The following is a 25,281-nucleotide window of genomic DNA, read 5'->3' on the forward strand; positions in this document are numbered from 1 at the left end:
ATTGTAGAAGAACACCCTAACCCTACGAAAGAAGATACAGCCATAGACTCAACAACCTCCAGGCCTAGAATTCTGGAAGGCCTCCAAGGACATTACATGCTCTGAGGAAGATGAAGATGAAGAAGAGGGGGTCCCAAAACGCCCCCAGACCCAATTTCCAAGAGGCGGGGCGGGGGCAGAACCTGGGTGGTGACTGGATGGGGATTGGGTGAAAATCATTATAAAAACTGTGGACATCTGTATTTCAGGAGTGTGCACTGGGAGTATTCCAGAAAGCCTGGGGGCTCATTAAAGCCTTTGTATCCTTATCTTATCTCCTACCTAATTTGACTTGGAGTCTTTTTTTCCCCACAGCCATTTAGGCAACATCACAATGGACTTCCAAAGGGCACACTTTGGCCTGTTTAGAAGACTGTTTGAGAGAGTCCTTTGGGAGATCGGACATTCTTTAAGAAGGAAATCCTTAAGGTACAGGAACAGACCATCCCCACGTGCTGAAAGACGAGCTAGTGGGGAAGAAGACAGGCCTGGCAGAACAGAGAACTTTGGCTGGAACTCAGGGAGAAAAGGAGAGTTTACCACCTTGGGGAAAAGGGGTAGGCAACTTAAGAGGACTACAAGGATGTTGTGAGAAAATCTGAAGGGCCAAAGCCCAACTAGAACTTAATCTGGCCACTACTGTAAAAGACAACAAAAAGTGTTTCGACAAATACATCAAGAACAAAAGCAGGGACAAGGAGAATCTCTGTCCTTTACTGGATGTGGGGGGAAACAGTGACAAAGGATGAGGAAAAGGCTGAGGTACTTAAAGCCTTCTTTGCCTCGGTCTAGTAAGACCAGTTGTCCTCAAGGTACCTAGCCCCCTGAGATGGAAGACGGAGATGGGGAGCAGAATGAAGCCCCAGTAATTCAGGATGGAATGGTCAGTTACCTGCTGTGCCATTTAGTCCTGCACAAGTCCATTGGGCTGGATGGGATCCACCCAAGAGTACTGAGGGAGCTGGAGGGAGTGCTCATCAAGTCACCTTCAATCATTTACCAGCAGTCCTGGTCAAACAGGGATGTCACAGGTGACTGGAATTTAGCAAATGTGATGCCCATCTACAAGAAGAGTTGGAAGTAGAATCTGGGGAATAACAGGCCTGTCAGCTTGACCTCAGTGCTCAGGAAAGTCATGGAGCAGATCATATTTAGTGCCATCATGCCACAGGTGCAGGACAACCAGTTGATCAGGCCCAGCCAGCATAGGTTCATGAAAGGAAGGTCCTGCTTGACAAACCTCACCTCCTTCTATGACAAGGTGACCCTTGCATGAAGGAAAGGCTGTGAGTGTTATCTACCCAGATTTTAGTAAAGCTTTTGAAAAAGTCTCCCACAGAACTCTCCTGAAGAAACTGACTGCTCATAGCTTGGATGAGTGCACTTTTCACTAGGTAAAAACCTGGATGGGTAGCCAGGCCCAGAGAGTGGTGGTGAATGGAGTTATATTCGGTTGGCGACTGGTCATGAGTGGTGTTCTCCAGGGCTCAGTATTGGGGCTGGTCCTGTTTAATATCTTCATCGATGATCTAGAGGAGGGGGTGGAGTGCACCCTCAATAAGTTCGCAGATGACACCAACCAGGCAGGAGCACTGATCTGATTAAGGGTAGGAAGGATCTACATGGGAATCTGGACAGGTTGGATTGATGATCCAAGGCCAATTGTATAAGGTTCAACAAGGCCAAGTGCAGCGTCCTGCACTTGGGTCCCAAGAACCCCCTGCAGGCGCTAGAGTATTGGGGGAAGAGTGGCTGAAAAACCGACCAGTGGAAAAGGACCTGAGGGTGCTGGTTAACAGCAGCTGAACATGAGCCAGCAGTGTGCCCAGGTGGCCAAGAAGGCCAATGGCATCCTGGTCTGTATCAAAAATAGTGTGGCCAGCAGGACTAGGAAAGTGATTGTCCCCCTGTACTCAGCACTGGTGAGGCTGCACTTTGAGTACTGGGTTCAGTTTTGGGCCCCTCACTACAAGAAAGACATTGAGATGCTGGAGCATGTCCAGAGAAGGGCAAGGAAGCTGGTGAAGGGTCTGGAGCACAAGTCTTATGAGGAGTGGCTGAGGGAACTGGGGTTGTTTAGCCTGAAGAAAAGGAGACTGAGGGTGACCTTATTGCTCTCCACAGTTACCTGAAAGGAGGTTGTAGTAAAGTGGGCTTCAGTCTCTTTTCCCAGGTAAAAATTAACAGGACAATAGGAAATGGCTCCAAGTTGTGATAGGGAAGGTTTGGATTACACATTAGGAACAATTCCTTCACAGAAAGAGTTGTCAAGCATTGGAACAGGTTGCCCAGGGAAGTGGTGGAGTCACCATCGCTGGAAATGTTCAGAAAATGTGTGGATATGGCACTTGAGGACATGATTTAGTGTTGAACACGGTGGTGGCGCTAGTTTGATGTTTGGACTTGATCTTAGAGGTTTTTTCCAACCTTAATGAATCTATGGTTCTATGAGTCTATGCTGACTCAGATGCAGATGGAGAAATGAGCACAGACACAGAGGAAGAGAGACAGGGAGACACACACACACAAATGCAGAACGCGACATAGAGATCAGCATACAGATGCAGTGGAAGAGAGAGAATGATGCAGGTACAGAGAGGGAGAAGGAGAGAGAAAGATGTGGAGTCAAAGACAGCCAAGTGGTATGTTACAATTGACATTTTCAATGCATTTTTCTCAATGTCTTTGGCAGAAGAATGCAGGCCACAGTTTGCTTTCACATGGAAGGGTGTCCAGTATACCTGGAATCGACTGCCCCTGAGGTAGAAACACAGTCCTACCATTTGTCATGAACTAATACAAACTATACTGGAACAGGGTGATGCCTCTGAACATGTACAATACATCCATGGCATGATCACGTGGGGCAACAAAGTGTTTTAGAAAGGAAAAAAGAGTAATTTAGATTCTTCTGAAAGCTGACTTCATCATAAAGAGAAGCAAGGTTAAGGGACCTGCACAGGAGATCCAGTTCATGGGAGTAAAATGGCAGGATAGATGTCATCATGTCCCTATGGATGTGATCAACAAGATATACATGAGATCAACAAAATCACAGAACTGGAACACTTAAATTGAGGTCTACAAGGCTTTTCAGAAGAGATAAGCTGGGAAGGAGGGGCAGAGGTGCTGCCCTCTATGTTAAGGAATGGATAGATTGTGAAGAGCTGTCTCTGAGAAACAGCCATGAACAGGTTGAGAGCCTGTGCACAAGAGCTCTCCATCTCCATGTATAAGAAATCAAGGAGGGCAGGCAGAAAACCAGCATGCCTGAGCAAGAATTTGCTCCTCAAACTGAGGAGGAAGAAGGAAATGCACAGCCAGTGGAAACAGGGACGGGTGGCCTGGGGAAAGTACAGGGATGCAGTTCGGATGTGTAAGGATGGGGTCAGGAAAGCTAAGGCACAGCTGGAACAGAACTTGGCAAGGAATGTGAAGAATAACAAGAAGACATTCTATAAGTACATAGGTCAGAAAAGAAAGGCCAAGAAGAGTGTACCCCTGAAAAAAGAGAAAGGACAACTGATAGCAACAGATTCAACAAGAGAAGGCTGAGGTACTCAATGAGTTCTTTGCCTCAGTCTTCACTGACAGTCAGGTTTCCCACATCCCTTAAGCCCCTGAACCCCTAGGTGGGGGTTGGGGGAGGCAAGTCCCTCCCACTGTAAGCAAAGAGCAGGTTTGAGACCACTAGATAAAACCAAATAGCCACAAATCTATGGGGCCTGATGAGATGCATCCCAGGGTCTTGAGAGAACTGCCTGATGTTGTTGCCAAGCTACTCCATCATGTTTGAAAAGTCATGGTGGTCAGGTGAAGTCCCAGGTGACTGGAAAAGGGAAACATTGCTCCTATTTTTAAAAAGGGGAGAAAGGAAGACCCAGGGAACTACAGACTGGTGAGTCTCACCTCTGTCTGGGAAGATCATGGAGCAGATCCTCATGGAAGCAATGTTAAATCACATGCAAGACAATGAAGTGATCCAAGACAGCCAGCATGGTTTCACTAAGGGCAGATCATGCCTGATCACTCAGGTGGCCTTCTCTGATGGAGGGACAGCAACAGTTTTCACGGGAAGACTGACCAATGTCATCTACCTAGACTTCTGTAAGGCTTTTGACATGGTCCCACACAACACCCTTATCTTTAAATTGGAGAGACATGGATTTGATGCATCGACTATTCAGTGGATAAGGAATTGGCTGGATGGATGCAGCCATAGACTTGCGGTCAATGACTCTATTTCCTGGTGGAGGCCAGTGATGAGTGGTGTCCCTCAGGGCTCTGTCTTGGGACCAGTGCACTTTAATATCTTGATCAATGACATAGTGAGATTAAGTGCACCCTCAGCAAGTTTGCAGATGACACCAAGCTGAGGGGTGCAGTTGACACAACAGAAGGATGGGATGCCAACCAGAGGGACCTGGACAAACTTGAAAAGTGGGCTCAAAAGAACCTCATGAGGTTCAACAAGTCCAAGTGCAAGGTGCTGCACCTGGGTCAGGGCAATCCAAGACATGAGCACAGACTCAAAGAACTCATTGAGAGCAGCTCTGCAGAGAAGGACTTGGGTGTTCTGGTCGATGAAAAGCTGGACATAAGCCAACAGTGTGCACTTGCAGCCCAGAAGTCTGACTACATCCTGGGTTGTATCAAGTGTGGTCAGCAGGTCAAGGGAGGTGATTTTCCCACTCTACTCTGCTCTTGTGAGACCCCATCTGGAATACTGCATCTGGCTCTGGAGTCCTCAGAACATGAAAAACATAGACCTGTTAGAGCAGGTCCGGAGGAGGACCACAAAGATGATCAGAGGGCTGGAGAACCTCTCCTACAAAGACAGGCTGAGAGAGCTAGGGCTTTTCAGCCTGGAGAAGAGAAAGCTCTGGAAAGACCTAGTTGAGGCCTTCCAGTACCTGAAGGGAGCCTACAAGAAAGATGGAGAGGGACTTTTTTCACGGGCAGATAGTGATAGGACAAGGTGGGATGGTTTTAAACTAAAAGAGGAACGATTTAGCTTAGATGTTAGGAAGAAGTTCTTTACATAGAGGGTAGTGAGGCACCGGAACATGTTGCTCAGATAAGTTGTGAATTCCCCATCCCTGAAGGTGTTCAAGGCCAGATTGGATGGGGTTCTAAGCAACCTGATCTAGTGCATAGCATCCTTGCCCATGATGGGGGGATTGGAACTAGATGATCTTTAAGGTGCCTTCCAACCTAAGCCATTCTATGATTCTATACCAACTATGTCTCTAGCAGCTAACAAGAATGAAACACAGGCTTTCCTAGGCCTTGTGGGGTTCTGGAGAATGCATGTTTCAGGTTATAGTCAGTTTGTGAGCCCCCTCTATTGAGTGAAGAACCATTTTGAGTGGGGCCTTGAGCAATGACAAGGCTTTCAGCAGATCAAAGAAACTAGCTCGTGCGGTACCTCTTGGGCCTGTTTGGACAGGACCAGACATGCAAAATGTACTCTACACTGCAACCAGGGAGCATGGTCTCAACTGGAGCCTCTGGCAGAAAACACCAGGAGAAACCCAAGGTTGCTGTCAAGGGTTTTGGAGCTGGGGTTATTGAGGATCAGAAGCCCACTACACACTGACTGAGAGATACTAGTAGCATATGAGGGGGTTCAAGTCACTTCAGAAGTTCTTGGTACAGAAGCATGTCTGATCTTGGCACCACAATTGCCCATGCTACATTGTATGTTCAAAAGAAACATCCCTTCTACACATCATGCAACTGATATCACATGGAGTAAGTGGGGACTGCTAATCATGTAATGGGCTCAAATCATAAAATCATAGAATCATAGAATTAACTGGGTTGGAAGAGACCTCCGAGATCATCAAGTCAAACCCTTGATCCAACCCCACTCTGATTACTAGATCGTGGCACTCAGTGCCACATCCAGCCTCGTCTTAAAAATCTCCAGGGACAGTGAATCCACCACCTCTCTGGGCAGGCCATTCCAATGCCTGATCACTCTCTCTGTAAAGAATTTCTTCCTAATATCTAATCTAAACCTCCCCTGGCAGAGCTTAAGACCGTGCCCTCTTGTCCTACTGCTGATTGCCTGGGAGAAGAGACCAACCCCCACCTGGCTACAACCTCCTTTCAGGTAGTTGTAGAGAGTGATGAGGTCACCCCTGAGCCTCCTCTTCTCCAGACTAAACAACCCCAGCTCCCTCAGCCTCGCCTCATAGGACTTGTGCTCGAGTCCCTTCACCAGCCTGGTTGCTCTTCTCTGGACCTGCTCCAGCACCTCAATGTCTTTCCTGAACTGAGGGGCCCAGAACTGAACACAATACTCAAGGTGTGGTCTCACCAGCACTGAGTACAGGGGAAGGATCACTTCCCTGCTCCTGTTGGCCACACTGTTCTTGATGCAGACCAGGATGTCATTGGTCTTCTTGGTCACCTGGGCACACTGTTGGCTCATGTTCAGCTTCCTGTCAATCAGTATCCCGGGATCCCTTTCCACCTGGCTACTCTCCAGCCACTCTGTCCCCAGCCTGTAGTGCTGCACGGGGTTGTTGTGGCCAAAGTGTAGGACCCTGCAGTTGGCCTTGTTGAACTTCATCCCACTGGAATCAGCCCAACTCTCCAGCCTATCCAGGTCCCTCTGCAGAGCCCTCTTGCCTTCCAGCAGGTCGACACTCCCTCTTAACTTGGTGTCGTCTGCAAATTTCCTAATGATGGACTCAATCCCTTCATCTAAAGCATTGATAAAGATGTTAAACAGGACTGGGCCCAGCACTGATCCCTGGGGGACACCACTGGTGACCAGCCACCAAGTGGATGCAGCCCCATTCGCCAGCACTTTCTGTGCCCGGCCATCCAGCCAGTTCTTCACCCAGCACAGAACGCCCCTGTCCAAGCCATGGGTTGCCAGCTTTTTCAGGAGTATATTATGGGAAACAGTGTCAAAGGCTTTGCTGAAGTCCAGATGGACCACATCCACAGCTTTCCCGTCCTCCACCAGGTGGGTCACCTGATCATAAAAGGAGATCAGGTTGGTCAAACAGGACCTGCCCCTCCTAAACCCGTGCTGGCTGGGTCTGATCCCTTGTCCATCCTGTAGGTGCTATCTGATTGCACTCAGGATGATCTGCTCCATAACCTTGCCAGGAACTGAGGTCAGGCTGACAGGCCTGTAGTTTCCCGAGTCCTCCTTGCAGCCCTTTTTGTAGATCGGTGTGACATTCCCCAACTTCCAATTGTCTGGTATCTCCCCAGAGAGCCAGGACTGTAGGTAAATGATGGAGAGCGGCTTGGCAAGCTCTTCTGCCAGCTCCCTCATCACCCTAGGATGGATCCCATCTGGTCCCATGGACTTGTGTGGATCCAGGTGGCTCAGTAAGTCACTGACTATTTCCTGCTGGAATACAGGGGGGTAATTCAGCTTCCTGTCCCTGTCTACCAGCTCCAGAGGACAGTTGTCCCGAGGGCCCCCTGTCCTACTGGTGAATACTGAGACTAAGTAGGTGTTAAGTACCTCAGCCTTCTCCTTATCCCTGTTAACTATGTTCCCCCCCAAAGTCCAACAAGGAACGGAGATTTTCCTTGCCCCTCCTTTTGTTATTAACGAATTTATAGAAGTGCATTTTGTTATCCTTAACAGAAGTAGCCAAATTGACTTCAAATTGCGCTTTTGTCTCTCTAATTTTCTTTCTGCATGACCTAGTTATACTCCTAAACTCATCCTGAGTAGCCAGCCCTATTTTCCATAGTCTGTAAGCTCTCTTTTTATCCCGGATTTCCTTCAGAATCTCCCTGTTCAACCAAGCTGGTCGTATACCTCGCCGGCTTGCCTTTTGGCACACTGGGACAGCCTGTTCCTGTGCACTCAAGACTTCCTTCTTGAAGCACGTCCATCCCTCCTGCACCCTCTTGTTTTCAAGGGATTTTTCCCAGGGTATGCTCTGGACCAGTCTTCTGAACAGGCCAACATCTGCCCTCCGGAAGTCCAGTGTGGAGGTTTTATTGGTGGCCTTCCTTGTATCCCTGAGTATTGCAAACTCTATTATTTCATGGTCACTGTGGCCCAGATGGCCTCCGACCACTACATCTCCCACCAGCCCCTCTCTGTTTGTAAACAACAGGTCTAGTGGGGTCCCACCCCTGGTAGGTTCATTTACCAGCTGGAGCAGGAAATTATCCCCTATACACTCCGGGAATCTCTTAGACTGCCTCTTCTCTGCCGTGTTGAGCTCCAAGCAGATATCTGGCAGGTTGAAGTCTCCCACAAGAACGAGGGCTGGCAATTTTGCGACATCTGCCAGCTGCTTGTAGAATAATTCATCCCCTTCATCTTCCTGGTTGAGTGGTCTGTAACAGACTCCCATTAGGATGTCAGCCTTGTTGGCCTTCCCCCCTGATTCTGATCCACAGGCACTCAACCTTATCATTGGTGACCTCAAGTTCTACAGAGTCAAGGGACTCTCTAACATATAGAGCCACCCCTCTGCCTCTCCTACCCTGCCTATCCTTTCTGAAGAGCTTGTAGCCATCCATGGCAGCACTCCAGGCATGCGAGTCATCCCACCACGTTTCTGTGATGGCAACTACATCATAGCTTTCCTGCTGCACGATGGCTTCCACCTCCTCCTGTTTGTTGCCCATGCTGTGTGCATTAGTGTACATGCACTTCAGCTGGGCTGCTGATTTTACTCTTAACTCAGGCTTTTCATCCCTGGGCTTCTCTTTGGAGAACCTGGATTCAACCCCTTCCCCCTTCAAACTTAGTTTAAACCCTCCTGATGAACCCCACTAACTTATGGGCTACAGTCCTTTAGCCCCTCCTAGATACATAAAGCCCATCTGATTTAAGAAGACTGGGTACTGTGGAGTTTGCCCCATGGTCAAAAAACCCAAAATTTTGAGAGTGGCACAAATCCTTTAGTCATCTATCGATAAGGTAGGCTTTCCTGCTCTTTTCCTCATTCATCTCCTCATTCATTCCAGCAAGTACAGGAACTACCTGCGCGCCTGTCCCATGAACTGATCTACCCAGTGCCTTGAAATCCTTTTTGATTGCCCTGGCACTTCTTCTATTAATATCATCACTGCCAGCCTGGATTACCAACAGTGGATAGTAATCTGAGGTTTGAATTAGCTCAGGAAGTCTCCTACCAATGTCCCTCACCCTGGCTCTGGGAAGGCAGCAAACCTCCCTGTGGGATGGGTCTGGTCGACAAATAGGGCCTTCAGTTCCTCTCAAAAGGGAGTTACCTACTACAACTACCCTTCTTTTTTTCCTTATAGCTGTAGTTGTAACCTGTCTGGTAGACAGAGTGCAACCTGCAGACAGATCTTCCTCTTGCCTGACCTCTACTTGACTTTCCGAGTCTAGGGCCTCCTATCTGTTGTTCAAGGGCACCTGGGGAGGTGATGGGGGTTGAGAGGGTATTCTTTTACCTCTCCGAACAGGGACCTGTTTCCATTCCCCCCCGTGCACTCGTTTTGCCTCCTGACAGCAGGAGAGGTAGGGCATCACTGTCTCCTGCTGGAGAATGGGGAATCCCAACCACCCAGGAATGTTGGAAGAGCTGATGACTGGCCAGAAGGTGGTGATTTTGGAGGATTGCCTGAGGACGTGATGTGTACCCAAGAGGCACAAACCATATAATGAGTTATCAGAAGATGAAAGGCATTATGTTTCATTTACTGATGAATCCTGTCATACTGGAGACAACCATCGGAAGTGGAAAGCTACTGTGTGGAGTCCCACACAGCAAGGTGGAGAAGGTGAGTTTGAGGAAGTGAAAACCAACTCTAGAGAATGCTGAATGAGAAAAGTGGGCATTACTCTGTCTCTATATTGACTCATGGATGGTGGCAAATGCAATGGAAGCAGATCAACTGGCAGTGCAGAGGTAAACCCATATGGGATCCTGCACTGTGGCAAGGCATCACTGCTCAGGTAGAAAGCTTTAAAGGTATGTCATGTAGATGCTCACATGCCCAAGAACTGTGCCACTGAAGAACACCAAAACAATGAACAGGTAAACTGCCAAAATTGAAGTATCTCAGGTGGACTTAGACTGGGAGCATAAGGGGGAGTTATTTGTAGCTCGATGGGCCCATGAAACATCAGGACATGTAGGGAGAGAGGAATGAAACACAGTGAGGTGCTGGAGCAGGTCCAAAGAAAGACAATGAAGTTGATGCAGAGTCTAGCGAACAAGTTTATGAGGAGTGGCTAACGGAACTGGGGTTGCTTAGTCTGGAGAAAAGGAGGCTGAGGGGAGACTTTATTGCTCTTTACAGCTCTTTACAGCTACCTGAAAGAAGGATGTAGCCAAGTGGGTGTCCGTCTATGGCCTTACACACCTGGAAGGAATCCACCTCAGTTTAGTACCTGCAGAGACACAAGCGTACCCTCTCCCCCATGTCACGAGGTCCACTGGTCCCAACCACTGTCCTGTTACTACGTCTTTTATCATGACTAGTGGTTTCTGAGGCGAATTTACTTGGGTTGTGTGTTGGCGTTCGTACCTAGTATAGTCTGGGTCATCACAATTTAAGAAATTTATGACATATGTCGCTTTCCACAGGCGTTCCTGTGGGCTGAGGATGGAGTCCCCCCTTTTTTGTTTTGGCAGCATTTCTTTCACTGTGCGGTGTGCCCTTTCCACGATTGCTTGGCCCATGGGTGAGTGTGGTATGCCTGTGGAATGAAGGATACCCCAGTCTGTTAGAAATGTTTTAACCTTTGAAGAACAGTATGCAGGACCATTATCTGTCTTTATGGTTTTTGGGATACCTAAAGCTGCAAAGCAACTAAGCCAGTGTTTGATAACATCTCTCACTTTCTCTCCTGTGTGTGCAGTGGCATTAATGTACTTAGAATGGGTATCTATTGTAACATGGACATATTTCAGTTTACCAAATTCAGCTATGCGTGTCACATCTGTTTGCCAAATCTCATTGGCTTTTATACCTCGGGGATTAACCCCTTCTTTAGATGGCATAGGGGTAATTTGTTGACAGTCAGGGCATGACATGATTATATCTCGAGCTTGATTTATTGTAATTTGGAATTGTCTTTTTAGGGAACGTGCATTTTGATGAAAAAACAGGTGGGAAATTTTAGCTTGCTCGAGAGCTTTGGGTACTGTGATGGTCATAGCGGCAGCATCTGCCTTTTGGTTACCTTCCGCTATGGGTCCTGGCAAATCTGTGTGGGAGCGGACATGCATTATGTAAAAATCAAACTTTCTGTGGTTCACAAGGAACCATATAGTGCGTATTTCTGCAAACAGACAAGGGTTATTAATATCTCGGAGGAAAGAAGCTTCGAGATGCGAAACCAAACCCGCAGCATAACATGAATCAGTAATAACATTAAGTGGTTGATCAGAAAACAGTTCAAAGGCTATACGAATTGAAGCGAGTTCTAGGACTCGTACAGAACCTTGGTTTATGGTTCGTACTTTTTTGTCCCACTGTCCAGTGATAGAGTTTACCCATGTTACCGCCGCCTTTCATGACCGCCCAGATGCATCAGTGAAGACAGTGATGCCTTCCACAGGGTGTGGCCGGCAGCGGCGTGCAGTCATTAGAGGTAGGTTCCCCACTTAAGCCCAGAGTCTGTGTTTGGGGAAATGAATAGAAATGTCACCAGTGTAGTCTGTTAATGCAGTCTGGAATCCAGTATCTTCTGCAAGTAGCCAGTCCAGGTTGTCCTTTGTTGCTGGAATGTAGATGATCTCGGGGTCCTGTCCTTTCAGTTCCTGTAGCCGTGTTCTGCCTTTAATGATAAGCTTAGAGAACATTTCATTAAAGGTCCAAACAGTTTTGGGTGGTGTGTGAGGTAGAAATAATCATTCTATCACCCTGAGAGGGTCAGATTCCATCTGATCCCATTGAAACAGTACAGTAAAAGGCTGGAATTTGCTGGAGACAAGAGCAAGGCGGATGTGTAGATCAGGGTGTCGCCGCCTGCCTTGCCTGTCCTCAATCGCTTGAGAGCATACCTTCAGGGCTCTCTTAGCTTCAGCTGTCAAAGACCGTGTGGAGGTTAAAGTTGGGTCTCCTTTCAGTAGTTCAAAGAGAGGGTGCAGCTCCTCTGTGGTTATCCCTAGAATTGGTCTGAGCCAGTTAATATCTCCTAATATCTGCTGCAAGTCATGTAGTGTCAAAGTGTCTTTTACCTTAAGAGTCAGTGGTTGTGGCACGATTTCCTGCTGTGTGATTCTCCATCCGAGGTAGGCCCAGGGCTGAGTCTTCTGGATCTTTTCTGGAGCAACCTGTAACCCTGCTTCTCGGATAGCATCGGTTAGAGCAGTCATAATAGGTGGTAGATCAGTTTTTAGGGCAGTAGCTACTAAGATATCGTCCATATAATGATAAATGACAGCAGAAGGGTAGAGTTCCCTGACAGGGCATATGGCTTTGGCAACCACTGTCTGGCAAATAGTTGGACTATTCCGCATGCCCTGTGGGAGAACTACCCAGTGAAAACTTTTCATGGGCTCTGCATGATTGAGGGCCGGAACTGAAAAGGCAAAGCGGGGGGCATCGCTTGGATGCAGGAAAATGGTGAAAAAGCAGTCTTTTAAGTCAATTACCATTAGTGGCCATCCTGCAGGAAGCATGGCAGGTGAGGGAAGCCCTGGTTGTAGCGCCCCCATTGGCTCAGTGACTGCATTGACTGCTCTAAGATCCTGTAGCAGTCGCCACTTGCCACTTTTCTTAGGGACACAGAACACTGGGGTATTCCATGGGCTAGAAGTTGGTGTTATGTGGCCAGCATCCAGCTGTTCTTGGACTAGGTTTTGTAGCTGAACAAGCCGTTCCTTTTTCAAGGGCCACTGATCGACCCAAATAGGGTCCTCTGTTTTACATGTCAGTTTGATAGGTTCGTGGAACGGCTGATCAATGGGCCTTAGTGAAAAATCTGAGTTTTCTCTGTCTGGTTGTCATTTGCTGCGATATGTATTACAGTGTCAAATTGACCCAAGACATCCCTTCCCCACAGGGTACAAGGAATGGGAGCTATGAAGGGTGCAATTCTGTCTCTCTGTCCCTCTGGCCCTAGCACAGTGCGTAGATGAGTACTTTGCCTGGGTTTTTGCATGCCTCCCACCCCCTGAATAGATGCTGCAGGGAACACCGTAGCCCAGTCAGATGGCCACCCTGTATCCTTTATGATAGTAACATCCGCCTCTGAATCTACCAAGCCCTTAAATTCGCGCCCATCTATTTGGCAGACTAGCATAGGTTGAGAGGCAGAGACGGTCTCTGACCAAAGTATTTGTGGCTGACCTGTGCTTCCAAAAGCCCCAGAGCCTCTCTTCCCCACCCCAGGTGGTGATAAGGTGTGAAAGGGTATTAGCTGAGTCAGTCTCTGCCCTTCAGGTATGTAGCAGGGTGGTATTGGTGTCCATGCCATTATTTGGATTTCACACTGAGAATCACTCACTCCGGGTAAAACTAACAAACCCATCCTCGTGGTTGAGGAACGGCCGATTAGGAGGCCGTGCACCCTTGGACCTAGGGGTCCCCATACCCCAGTGGGTATTAAAGTCACATCAGTGGATGTTATAATTACTGGCTTTCTGGAGGCCAAGTCCAAGCCAGCGCTTCCTGTGGTGGCTGCGAGCAAATGGCGGGCATATTGTTTGGGGCCGAATTTATTTGATTGCAGGGGGCGCGCGACCTCGCGCCCCGCCTGCAGTTTCCCGAGAACGCAGGACTGTTCCCATGGTCAGCTCGCGACTTACAATTACAAGCCCATTGCTTTCCCTTATTGCATTTGTGGTACGTTGTACCAGGGGGCTTTTTAGGGCAATTTTTAATGAGATGGTTAGTTGACCCACAACGATAACAGCAGCCCTTTTCCTTTTCCCCATTGTTTACTTTTAGCTGGGCAGCTAACGCTGTTGCAATGGAATTAGCGTGGTGGTCGACAGAACCTACATTCTGGCAAGCCCGTACCATTTCAGCAATTGTGCAGTTTTCTCTTTTCGGTAGGGATTACAAAGCTCGCCTGCAACCATTATTTGCATTTTCATATGCGAGCTGTTTAAAGAGCAAATCCCTGGCAGTGTCATCATCCACTTGTCTATTTAGGGCAGTTTGTAGTCGATCAAGAAATTTCGGGAATGGCTCAGTGGCTTCCTGTAAAACTTTAGCAAACGACAAATTACTGTCTTTGTCTGTGCTAGGAAGCTTTCGCAATGATCTTAAAGCCATTTTCGATATGACTCATAAATCTCTCGTGGATAGCCAATTTGTGCCCCGGGGGCTGAGTGAGCTCCCTCCCCCACTAGGTGATCAACGGTCATGCCTGCCTGTAAAGCACCCGGTTCATTTGCATAAGCGGTGCAGCTTTCCCGAAAGTCTGAAAGCCACACACTGTATTGTGTAATGCTTAAGGCCATTTTAAGTAGTGTTTTCCAGTCATGGGGAGTAAATACATATATGCTGCCCATCGTCTCTAAATAGGAAAACATATGGGACGAGGAAACAACACTTTCTTTAATTATTCACCTCAGATCTTTAGTTACCTCATACGGTAAGGTTTGGAACTGAGGGCTTTGCCGCGGTCGGTATACTACTGGGCATGCACGTAATATTTCCCAATCGCCCGATTTGACTGTGTCCTCCCGGAATTTATTCCAATTTCTCCCACGAGACTCTGCAGTCACAAGTTTTTTCTCATTCAGAGCCATTGCGACTAACCCTTCTCCCAGGTCCTCCCCCGTATCACTGTACTCTGTGCTGTCACTATCGGATTCTACCATAGGCGCATTACAAACTTGCCGCGCCACCGGAAGAGAAGGGTACTCTCCTGCCGCGTGGCCGGTGGAAGATGGCCGCGCCACCGGAAGAGAAGGGTACTCTCCTGCCGCGTGGCCGGTGGAAGATGGCCGCGCCACCGGAAGAGAAGGGTACTCTCCTGCCGCGTGGCCAGTGGAAGATGGCCGCGCCACCGGAAGAGAAGGGTACCTCCCCGCCGCGTGGTCGTGGTAGTATGGCTGCGCGGGCGGAAGAGGGGGACTCATTTCCCGTTCCCGGGGGGGAACAAGATGGCGCCGCCCTTGCAGCCATGTGCTTGCCACATGACCGAGAGCTTGCTACCAGCAAAGGGTACATGCCCGTCTGCATGCACTCCCCTTGGCCCTCTCGGCGCAAGCCCACCACAAGCTCCCCGGTGCTAGCCCCTCGGCCCGAACACTGCGCTTGCCCCCCCGCGGCAGCCCCACCACTTGAGTCCCGCGCCCAGCGTTCGGGGGCAGCCCCGCCGCTTGAGTCCCGCACCCAGCGTTCGGGAGCAGCCCCGCCGCTTGAGTCGTGCACCCGGCCCGGCTCCCTCTCCCCCGGACCCGCGCGCCCGCGAAAAGCTTGCTCTTTATTGTAATCCATTGCGTTTCCCTCCCGACCTCGGCTGCAACGAAGTCGCACTCCCTCTGAAACAAATCCTTCACCTTCCCTCATGCCCGACGAGCTCCCCCCCCCCGCTCCCAGTTTCATTTTCATTTTCTACCTGTACAAGGATTATTTCAGGACCAGGGTTTGGGTGGGGGGAGGGATGTCTAGGGTTTCTAGGGTTTCTTTTCACGGCTGAACTTGCCTTTATGTGCGCTGCTAGTAAAGAGTCCAGCACATGAGACCATGCAGGCAGATTTCTAAAAGCCTTCATATCTCCGAGCAGCTCTGCACTTCTCATTGTCCTTCTGATCTCCTGCCATGTGGTCAGGTTTAATGTTGCAGCCAACAGAGTTTTTGGTGTTGTAGCTTGCATCCATTGTAGTAAGTTCACTAGTTTTTCTTCTTCAATTTCTTCCGAGTGTTTCTTCAGTAATGAATTTAAAGCTTCTGCGTTTTCTTATAATTCATGTGACTTTGAGGATCCCATGTTTCGGCTTTTCTCCTGGGACAAAGGTACGTTTTTTTTTTCTTCTTTCTTCTTTCTTCTTTGTTCCCAAGAGGCGTTCTCTCCTAACGTAGGCAAAGTCCTACCAAGTATTTAGGCCTTTTTCTTCGAGCTCACACGCGGCAATCGCCGCTAGAGCCCATCAAAGGATTCTTTCCCTTGGTACCTGGCGCTTTTCGTCTTTTTGACGGCGGGCGTCCTTCAGCTTAAATATAGGCTGGTTCCTAACGCCTAATCCGTAATTAGTCCCTGATTCAGGGCACCAAATGTAGCAGTTATATAATAACTGGCAAGTCCCAAAGGACCAGTAAGACCACTAACGTGTGTAATGAGAGTGAGTTTATTCAAATAGTCACAGCTTAAATAGTAGTTTCAAAAAATCCCACGTCACACAGGTAACTTCCTAAGCCAATCCCATACAAGCATCCATCTGAGCATGTGCAACAGAGTCTTAGGACTACAACTCCCAGAAGTTCCTGCGGCACCCAGTATAACCAGACCCCACATCCGTCTCTTTTCCCAGGTAACAATTGACAGGATGATAGGAAATGGCCTCAGGTTGCCCCAGGGGAGGTTTAGTTTAGTTATTAGGGAAAATTTATTCATGAGAAGGGTTGTCAAGCATTGGAACAGGCTACCCATGGAACTGGTTGAGTCATCATCCCTGGAGGTATTTAAATGATATGTAGATGTGGCTCTTGGGGACATGGTTTAGTGGAAGACTTGGCAGTGTGTATGGTTGAACTCAATGATCTTAAAGGTCTTTTCCAACCTAAATAATTCTATCATTCTATATCCAGGTCACAAATGGCCCAGATTAAAATGCAGCATACAGATGGGCTCATGATTGAGTGATGGACCTGACCACGGAGGTCATCATGCAGGTTACCCATGAATGTGAAACATGCTGCAATCAAGCAAGCTACACAAGTAAAGTCTCCCTGGAATAGAGGGCAGTGGTTGGGTTTTGACAAGGTCTGGCAAATTGACTGTATTAGACTACTGCCATGAAGATGGCAAGGCAAGCACTACATACTCACCATGGTGGAAGCAACTACTGTACAGCTAAAAACATGCCCCATAAATTATGCCACTACTCAAAACAACATCTTAGGCACAGTAGAAGAGACTGACCCCCACCTCACTACAACCTCCTTTCAAGTAGTTGTAGAGAGCGATGAGGACCTCCTGAGCCTCTTTTTCTTGAGACTAAACAAACTCAGTTCCCTCAGCTGTTCCTTGTAAGACAAGTTTCCTAGACCCTTCATGAGCCTTGTTGCCCTTCCCTGGACATGCTCTAGAACCTCAATGTCCTTTTTACAGTGAGGGGCCCAAAACTGAACGCAGTACTCCAGGTGTGGCCTCACCAATTCTGAGTACAGGACGACAATCACTTCCCTAGTCCTGCTGACTACACTATTCTTGATACAGGCCAAGATGCCACTGGCCTTCTTGGCCACCTGAGCACACTACTGGCTCATACTGAGCCAGTTGTCAATCAGCACCCCCAGGTCCCTTTCTGCTGAACAGCTCTCAAGCCACATCTACTCCAGCCTGTAGCACTGCATGGGGTTGCTGTGACCCAAATGCAGGACCCAGCATTTCACCTTATTGAACCTCATGCAGTTATCCTTAGTCAATTGCTCGAGTCTGTCCAGGTCTCTCTATAGAGCCTTCCTACACTTGAGCAGATCAACACTCCCACCCAGCTTGGTGTCATCTGCAAATTTACTGAGGATGCACTCAATCTCCATGTCCAGATCATCAAGAAAGATGCTAAACAGGACTGGCCCCAAAACTGAGACCTCGGGAATACCACTAGTGACTGGTCGCCAACTGACTTTAGCTCCATTCACCACAACTCTCCAGGCCTGGACATCCAGCCAGTTTTTCACCCATTTAAGACTCCACCCATGCAAGCCACCATCAGTCAGGTTTTCTAGGTGGATACTGTGGGACATGGTGTCAAATGCTTTACTGAAGTCTAGATAGAAAACATCCACAGCCTCATCTACTAAGTGGGTCACCTGGTCATGAAAGGAGATCAGGTTAGTCAAGCAGGACCTTCCTTTCATAAATCCATGTTGGCTGGGCTTAATCCCCTGGTTGTCCTGCATGTGCCGTGTAATGGCACTCAGGATGATCTCTTCCATAACCTTGCCCAGAACCGAGGTAAGGCTCACAGGCCTGTAGTTTCACAGATAATCCTTTCACCTCTTCTTGTAGATAGGTGTCACATTTGCTAATTTCCAGTCAGCTGGAACTTTTCCAGTTAACCAGGACTGCTGTTGATTGAGAGTGGTTTGGCAAGTTCTTTCTCCAGTTCCCTCATTGCTCTGGGGTGGATCCCATCAGGGCCCATAGACTTGTGAGTGTCTAATTGGCATAGCAGGTCAGTAACCATCTCCTTCTGGGTCATGGGGGCTTCATTCAGCTCCCCTTCCCTAACTTCTAGCTCAGGGAGCTGGGTATCCTGAGGACAACTGGTCTTGATATTGAAGACTGAGGCAAATAAGGCATCAATTACCTCTGCCTTTTCCTTATCCCCTGTCACTACACTACCCTCTGCATTCAACAAATGATGGAGACACTCCTTGACCCTCCTTTTGCTGCCAATGTGTTTATAGAACCTTTTTTGTTCTCTTTAACTGTAGAGGCCAAATCAAGTTCTAATTGGGCTTTAGTCCTTATCTTCTCCCTACATGACCTCGTGACATCCTTATAGTCCTTCCTGACCCTCCTTCCAGAGATGACAGATTCTCTTCTTTTCCTTAAATTCCAGCCTAAGTTCTCTGTTTAATCAGGCCAATCTTTTTCCCCAATGACTTGTCTTCCTACACATGGGGACAGCCTGCTACTGAATATTTATCAATTCCTTTTTAAAGCACATCCAGCCTTCCTGCACTCCTCTGTACTGCAGGAATGACTCACAAGGGACTGTCAATCAATCTCCTAAACAGGCTGCCAGCCGGAAGTCCAAGGTGGGAGTTCTGCTGGTGCCCCTCCTTACTTCACCCAGTATTGAAAACTATGGTCACTATGCCCAAGACAGCCACTGACCACCACATCACCCACTAGTCCTTTGTTCCCAAACAGGTCTAGCAGGGCACCTCCTCTGGTAAGCTCATTTACCAGTTGTGTTAGGAAGTTGTCTTCCATACACTCCAGGAACGTCCTAGACTGCTTTCTCTCTGCTGTGTTGTATTGATGGCTGAAATATTTTGGCATATCTTGCAACTCACTCAGGGACAGGGTAGTTTCTGACTTGTTTATGCCTTCAATCTCTTCCTTTCCTGTTCTTGTTACTGCTCTGCTGTTGGCTGCCTCTTCTGATTCTCCTTCCTGCTCACTCTCAGGAGAAGCTGCTTTCTCCCTTACTAAACGAGTTGACCTCTGCTTCCATTGTTTCTTCTTGACTATTGATGCCCAAAAAGGTGCAATGAAACTGCTCAGAGAAAGTTTTGGGTCTTTAAGCAGCAAAAGGTATTTATTCGAGCAACGTTGGGAAACTAGCCAGCTCTTGCTGGACAAACTAGCTTCAAAGTTATCAGTGTAAAGTCAGGTAATTTATACAGTTTTGGTGAGTGATTACATCTATACATGCATATTCATACAATTGCAACATCTAATCATAATATTCATAATAGGTGGAGTCTGGGCGGAGTCTGGGGTGGAGCCCTCTTTTGGGATGCTGTTCTGGTAGTTGTTCCAGTTTCTTCAGCCTCAAAGAGGGTCGTATTTTAGGAGTCTTCCTCGTGAACTCTTCAACTTTCTCTGTTTGGCTGACTTCCTAATGGTGAATTTTGCAAGATCTTGGACTCATGCCCCTATTTCGCCCCTTATCTCCTAAGGAACTCTTCGTTCGTGTTCTTATCTGGGTGTGTAGTTCTCTGGGATGCAAGGTACCATTCTTTAAAATTCCTAAGACCTAGCTTCTATCTCTAACTAAGCATTCTAAGTTAACTCTTTAGGCCTTTGCTCGGCTTCACTATCTCAGAGCAACTGATATAGCTGAGGATTGGGTTTCTGGTTCAGTGACAGTGTTTGTTTGTATGTCTTCGGATCCAGAGACCATCTCCTCTCCTTAGGGGGCCCCGCTAGACCTGCTGTTCACAAAGAGAGGGGCTGGTGGGAGATGTGGTGGTCAGAGGCCGTCTGGGGCACAGTGACCATGAAATAATAGAGTTTTCAGTACTCAGAGGCACAAAGACGGTCATCAATAAAACTTCTACCCTGGACTTCCAGAGGGCAGATTTCAGCCTACTCAGAAGGCCGGTTCAGAGGGTACCCTGGGAAACAGCCTTTGAAAACAAAGGGGTCCAGGAGGGATGGACATGCTTCAAGAAGGAAGTCTTGAATGCACAGGAGCTGTCCCAGCCTGCCGAAAGGTGAGCCAGCAGGGAAGACAACAGGTCTGGCTGAACAGGGAGATTTTGAAGGAAATAAGGGGAAAAAGGAGAACTTACCTGTCGGAGGTGGGCCAGCTGAAGCCTATAGAGAATGGAGAAAAATGTAGGAGGGCTGTGAAGGAGCCTCAGAGGAAGAAATCTATCTAGAAGTGCTTTGACAGCTGCAGCTGCAGGAAGTGCCTGAAATCCAGCGATAAGACGCAGCCTCACAGACCCCTGCAGAACCCCCCTGTCTGTGCCCCTCACCACTCCTTCCTTGCTCTCCCCTTCCCCTATATGGCCAGACATATTCCCTGCGGCCAATCCGTCCAAATTCCCTTATCACTGACCCTTGGGATTTGATGTTCCGAGCAGGGGTCCCACCTTTATTCCCGAACCTTCTGTATCCCCCTGTATATAAACTGACATCTTGTTTTAATAAATGCCATTTTGGGGTCATCAGTGTGTGACCGTCTCCTAACCAAGGTGTGCCTTGAGGGTCTATCGCGGGGATCAAACCCCCCCTCACGATACTTACCGAGTATGGAAAAAAGGGCTCATGGAGATTTTCGGAATATAGTTAGGTCACATAGAAAGAAAATAACAGAGACAAAGGCACAATTTGAACTCAATCTTGCCACTTCTGTTAGGGATAACAAGAAGTGCTTCTACAAATACATCAAAAACAGGGGCAAGGAAAACCTCCATTCTTCGTGGACATGCAGGAGAACATAGTCACCAAAGATGAGGAAAAAGCTGAGGTACTTAACACCTTCTTTGCCACAGTTTTCAACATTAGGACAGGTTGTCCTCAGGACAACTGGCCTCCGTAGATGGTAGACAGAGACAGGAAGCCAAATAGCCCCCCTGTATTTCAGCAGGAAATAGCTAGTGACCTGTTGAAACACTTGGATCCTCACAAGTCTATGGGACAAGATGCGATCCACCCAAGAGTGATGAGGGAGCTGGCAGAAGAGCTCACCAAGCCGATCTCCATCATTTACCTACAGTCCTGGCTCACTGGGGAGGTACCAGATAACTGGAAGTTGGCAAATGTCACACCAATACACAAAAAGGGCTGCAAGGAGAACCAGGGAAACTACAGGCCAGTCAACCTGATCTCAGTGCCTGGCAAGGTTATGGAGCAGATCATCCTAAGTGCAGTCAAACAGCATCTGCAGGATGGACAAGGGATCAGACCCACCCAGCATGGGTTTAGGAAGGGCAGGTCCTGTCTGACCAACCTGATCTCCTTTTATGATCAGGTGACCCCCCCCTTGGTGAATGAGGGGAAAGCTGTGGATGTAGTCTATCTGGACTTCAGCAAAGCCTTTGACACTGTCTCCTGTAGCATACTCCTGGAAAAGCTGGCAGCCCATGGTTTGGACAGGTGCACTCTGCTGGGTTAAGAACTGGCTGGATGGCTGGGCTCAGAGAGTGGTGGTGAACGGTGCTGCATCCAGTTGGCAACTGGTCACTAGTGGCGTCCCCCAGGGATCAGTGTTGGGTCCAGTTCTGTTTAATATCTTTATCGATGATCTGGATGAGGGGATTGAGTCCACCATCAGCAAATTTGCAGATGACACCAAGCTAGGGGGGTGTGTTGATCTGCTGGAAGGCAGGAGGGCTCTTCAGAGGGACCTGGACAAGCTGAAGAGATGGTTTGATTCCAACAGGATGAGGTTCAACAAGGCCAAGTGCCGGGTCCTACACTTTGGCCACAACAACCCCCTGCAGTGCTACAGGCTGGGGACAGAGTGGCTGGAGAGCAGCCAGGTGGAAAGGGACCTGGGAGTTTGGATTGACAGGAAGGTGAACATGAGCCAGCAGTGTGCCCAAGTGGCCAAGAAGGCAAATGGCATCCTGGCCTGTATCAGGAACAGTGTGGCCAGCAGGAGCAGGGAAGTGATCCTTCCCCTGTACTCAGTGCTGGTGAGGTCATACCTTGTGTCCACTTCTGGGCCCCTCAGTTCAGGAAGGATATTGAGGTGCTGGAGCAGGTCCAGAGAAGAGCAATGAGGCTGGTGAAGGGACTCGAGCACAAGTCCTATGAGGAGAGGCTGAGGGAGCTGGGGTTGTTTAGTCTGGAGAAGAGGAGGTTCAGGGGGGACCTCATCACTGTCTACAACAAAGGAGGTTGTAGCCAGGTGGGCATTGGTCTCTTCTCCCAGGCAATTAGCAGTAGGACAAGAGGGCACGGGCTTAAGCTCTGCCAGGGGAGGTTTAGGTTGGATATTAGGAAGAAATTTTTTACAGAGAGAGTAATCAGATATTTTTGAATGGGCTGCCCAGGGAGGTGGTGGATTCACCGTCCCTGGCGGTTTTTAAGAAGAGACTGGATGTGGCACTGAGTGCCATGGTCTAGTAGCCATGGTCGTGTTGGATCAAGGGTTGGACTTGATGATCTCAGAGGTCCTTTCCAACCTAGTTTATTCTGTGATTCTATGATTCTATGAATAGTTCTCAATAATTGTAGACTAGGCCCTAGAACAGTGTGAGAAGTTGTATCTCTGACATAGCCAGGGCATTCTTTTTTCAAGCATTCTGTCACTTAATCAGAATCCCCCACTTGTTCAGGGGTGAAGTTCTAGACCATTGTTAACAACTGTTCTCGGTACCTGTCCTTGTTGTCTCAAATTTGATGTACAGCAAAAAAAAAAAGCATGGGATGGATCAGATAAACCAATGCCAAGGACAGATTAGTCAGCATTACAACCAGTAATTGTTAAACAGATATAATAAGTTCCCCCCAATACACTCCTGCCAGTATCTCAAACCCTTTGATCCCCAAAAATGGCACCAAAAAGGACTGTGATGTTGTAATCCCTGTAAACAGCTAAACACCAAACAGCTGCTTGCTTGCTTCTCTCCCCCACAATGGTATGGGGAAGAGAATAAGAAGGGTAAAAGTGTGAAAACTCATGGGTTGAGATAAATATAGTTTAATAGGTAAAGTCAAAGATGCACACAAAATGGTCTGAAATGCAAGGTCTGTACTTTGCTTCCCTCAGGATCTTGATCTCCACTCAAGACTGCCACTGATTGCCACATCCTCAATTAGTTTATGAGCAGCATATTCAGCTGTGCATTCCCCAAGTTGGCCTATCCAACACCTCTATTAAGAAGTTTTCATCATAATTCACCCCCCCCCACAACACCCTTCAGAAGCCTCCTGGGATGTTTCTGTTCCATTGTTAATCTTACAGCAGATGTCAGGAAGTTTCAAGTCCTCCATAACACCCAGGGTCTATAATCTGGAGACTTCCCTCGGTTGTTTAAAGAAGGTCTTGTTCCTTTCTTCACACTGATCAGATGGTCTTTAAGAAGCTCACAGCATGATATCACCCCCTTACTAGTCTCTTCTCTGTTCCCGATCCACAAGCTCTCAGACAGCCTGTCATCTATTCAGTAGAAGAGCTCTATATGCTTGAGCTACTCCTTCGTGTTTTTCCTCTCAAATTGGAATCCCAAACCCCCCACGAACCGTATGTAAATGTTTAAAAAATCCCAGAAGGAACAAACTACTGGGCAATCCTCTCTGTTTCCTTGCCTGTCTTTCATAAAGAGTTGCTAGCTATAGCTGTACCATTTTATAGGACCATTTCCAGATAAAAGTTCTAGGTGAGATTCCTAATAGTACTTGATGAACTTTTGAAGTCTTTTCCTGTAAACATCTGAATGTATGTAAAATAGCTGCTAATAGATAGGATAAGAGACCAGATCATAAACCAGCATCCATTTTTTGTCAAAAATGCATGAGATTATGGTATAATTCTATGAAAGGAGCAAAGAAGCACAATATGTTTACTAGTTCTAAAGCTTGCCCTATATAATACACCATATTATTTATACCATTAAAATTTACACCAGGAAATAATAGTTTTTACTTTACATCAGGGAAAGCTGGATGAGCAATGAAACTCCAGGTTTTCCACCTCCTAAGTTTAAGTCCAGTCGATATAACTAGAGAACCATACTTACTGGAGGAGGCACACTACAGATAGGAAGGTGCTGTCCACTGAAGACCACAGAACAACCTGGGACCTGTTGTGTGCTGCAGGGTGGTATATGCTGGGCTGTACGAAGTGGAATTCCATGTGGCGCCACCGTTGTCACCGTGTATGAGATGGGGACTGCACCCTGATGGATCTGCAGCAAAAACACGTGTATGAAGTAAGCTGTTACAAGGGCTTTGAACAGTTATGGCATGGCATAGAAAAAAAGCTTTTACATAACATAAGGAAAAAGCATTTTTTACTCTGAGGGTGCTAGAGAAGGCAAATACCTCCATCCCTGTCCTTTACCAAAAAAAAGTAAATAAAATCTTCTCATTAGAGTATCACTCTTCAGTCAGTGCATTTAGGACAAGGCCAGGAGGGGCCTCTCAAGATTTTAAGTCCTCTAAGGCACCATTAGAGACACTCAAAAGCATCTCAAATTCAGAAAAGCTGCCCCTCACACACTAAGGTTAGTTCTTGGAAAAAAATAGGCAGCAGTAACCACCGTTTAAAAGCCAGCCAGAAAAAGGAAGGGGGGACTACACCCCTACAAGCAGTTAAAGAATCTCTTCAACTCATCCTTGCCAGAGACTTATATCTTTAAAGAAAAAGAATTTCAGACAGATTTTCTTTCCTGTAAATAAACCAATCTCTGAATGCCTACTCAGCGCAACACTCCAGAGATGTGTCTTTACATCAGTAAAAGCAGTAGTTGAAATCAAAGATTAATAGTAGAGAACATCATGGCTTACAGCTTTTTTTAGATAGCAATATTCACTTAGAACTCAATCATCAATCCAAGGGTAGAAAGTACTCGGGACCCAGACACTGCTCAACTTCTTGTACTACATTAGGAATCTAGCAAAAATTGTGAAGAATCATAGGCAGGTAATTTGGATCCACAGAAAGCAATTTTTTTAAAGAACCTTCTATCACAACCTGCTAAAATGAAATTCACCCTAGTAAAACAAAC

The 25,281-nt window shown here is 47.6% G+C and overlaps 1 protein-coding gene across 1 annotated transcript in view; it reads right to left on the reverse strand.

The window, feature by feature from the left end:
• The window catches only part of LOC114069877 (E3 ubiquitin-protein ligase RNF38-like), a gene marked incomplete at its 5' end in the record, with an annotated part of 61,634 nt that extends 37,175 nt beyond the window's left edge, over nucleotides 1-24,459 (reverse strand). Inside the window, one exon of the mRNA XM_027906978.1 lies at nucleotides 24,292-24,459. Within this exon, the coding sequence (XP_027762779.1) occupies nucleotides 24,292-24,459 (168 nt within the window). The remainder of the gene's footprint in view (nucleotides 1-24,291) is intronic.
• Nucleotides 24,460-25,281: the final 822 nt, after the last annotated feature.

This window comes from Empidonax traillii, unplaced genomic scaffold (assembly GCF_003031625.1).
Source record: "Empidonax traillii isolate 1590-97213 ecotype Southwest subspecies unplaced genomic scaffold, ASM303162v1 scaffold1385:size202427, whole genome shotgun sequence".
Classification (NCBI taxonomy): domain Eukaryota; kingdom Metazoa; phylum Chordata; class Aves; order Passeriformes; family Tyrannidae; genus Empidonax; species Empidonax traillii.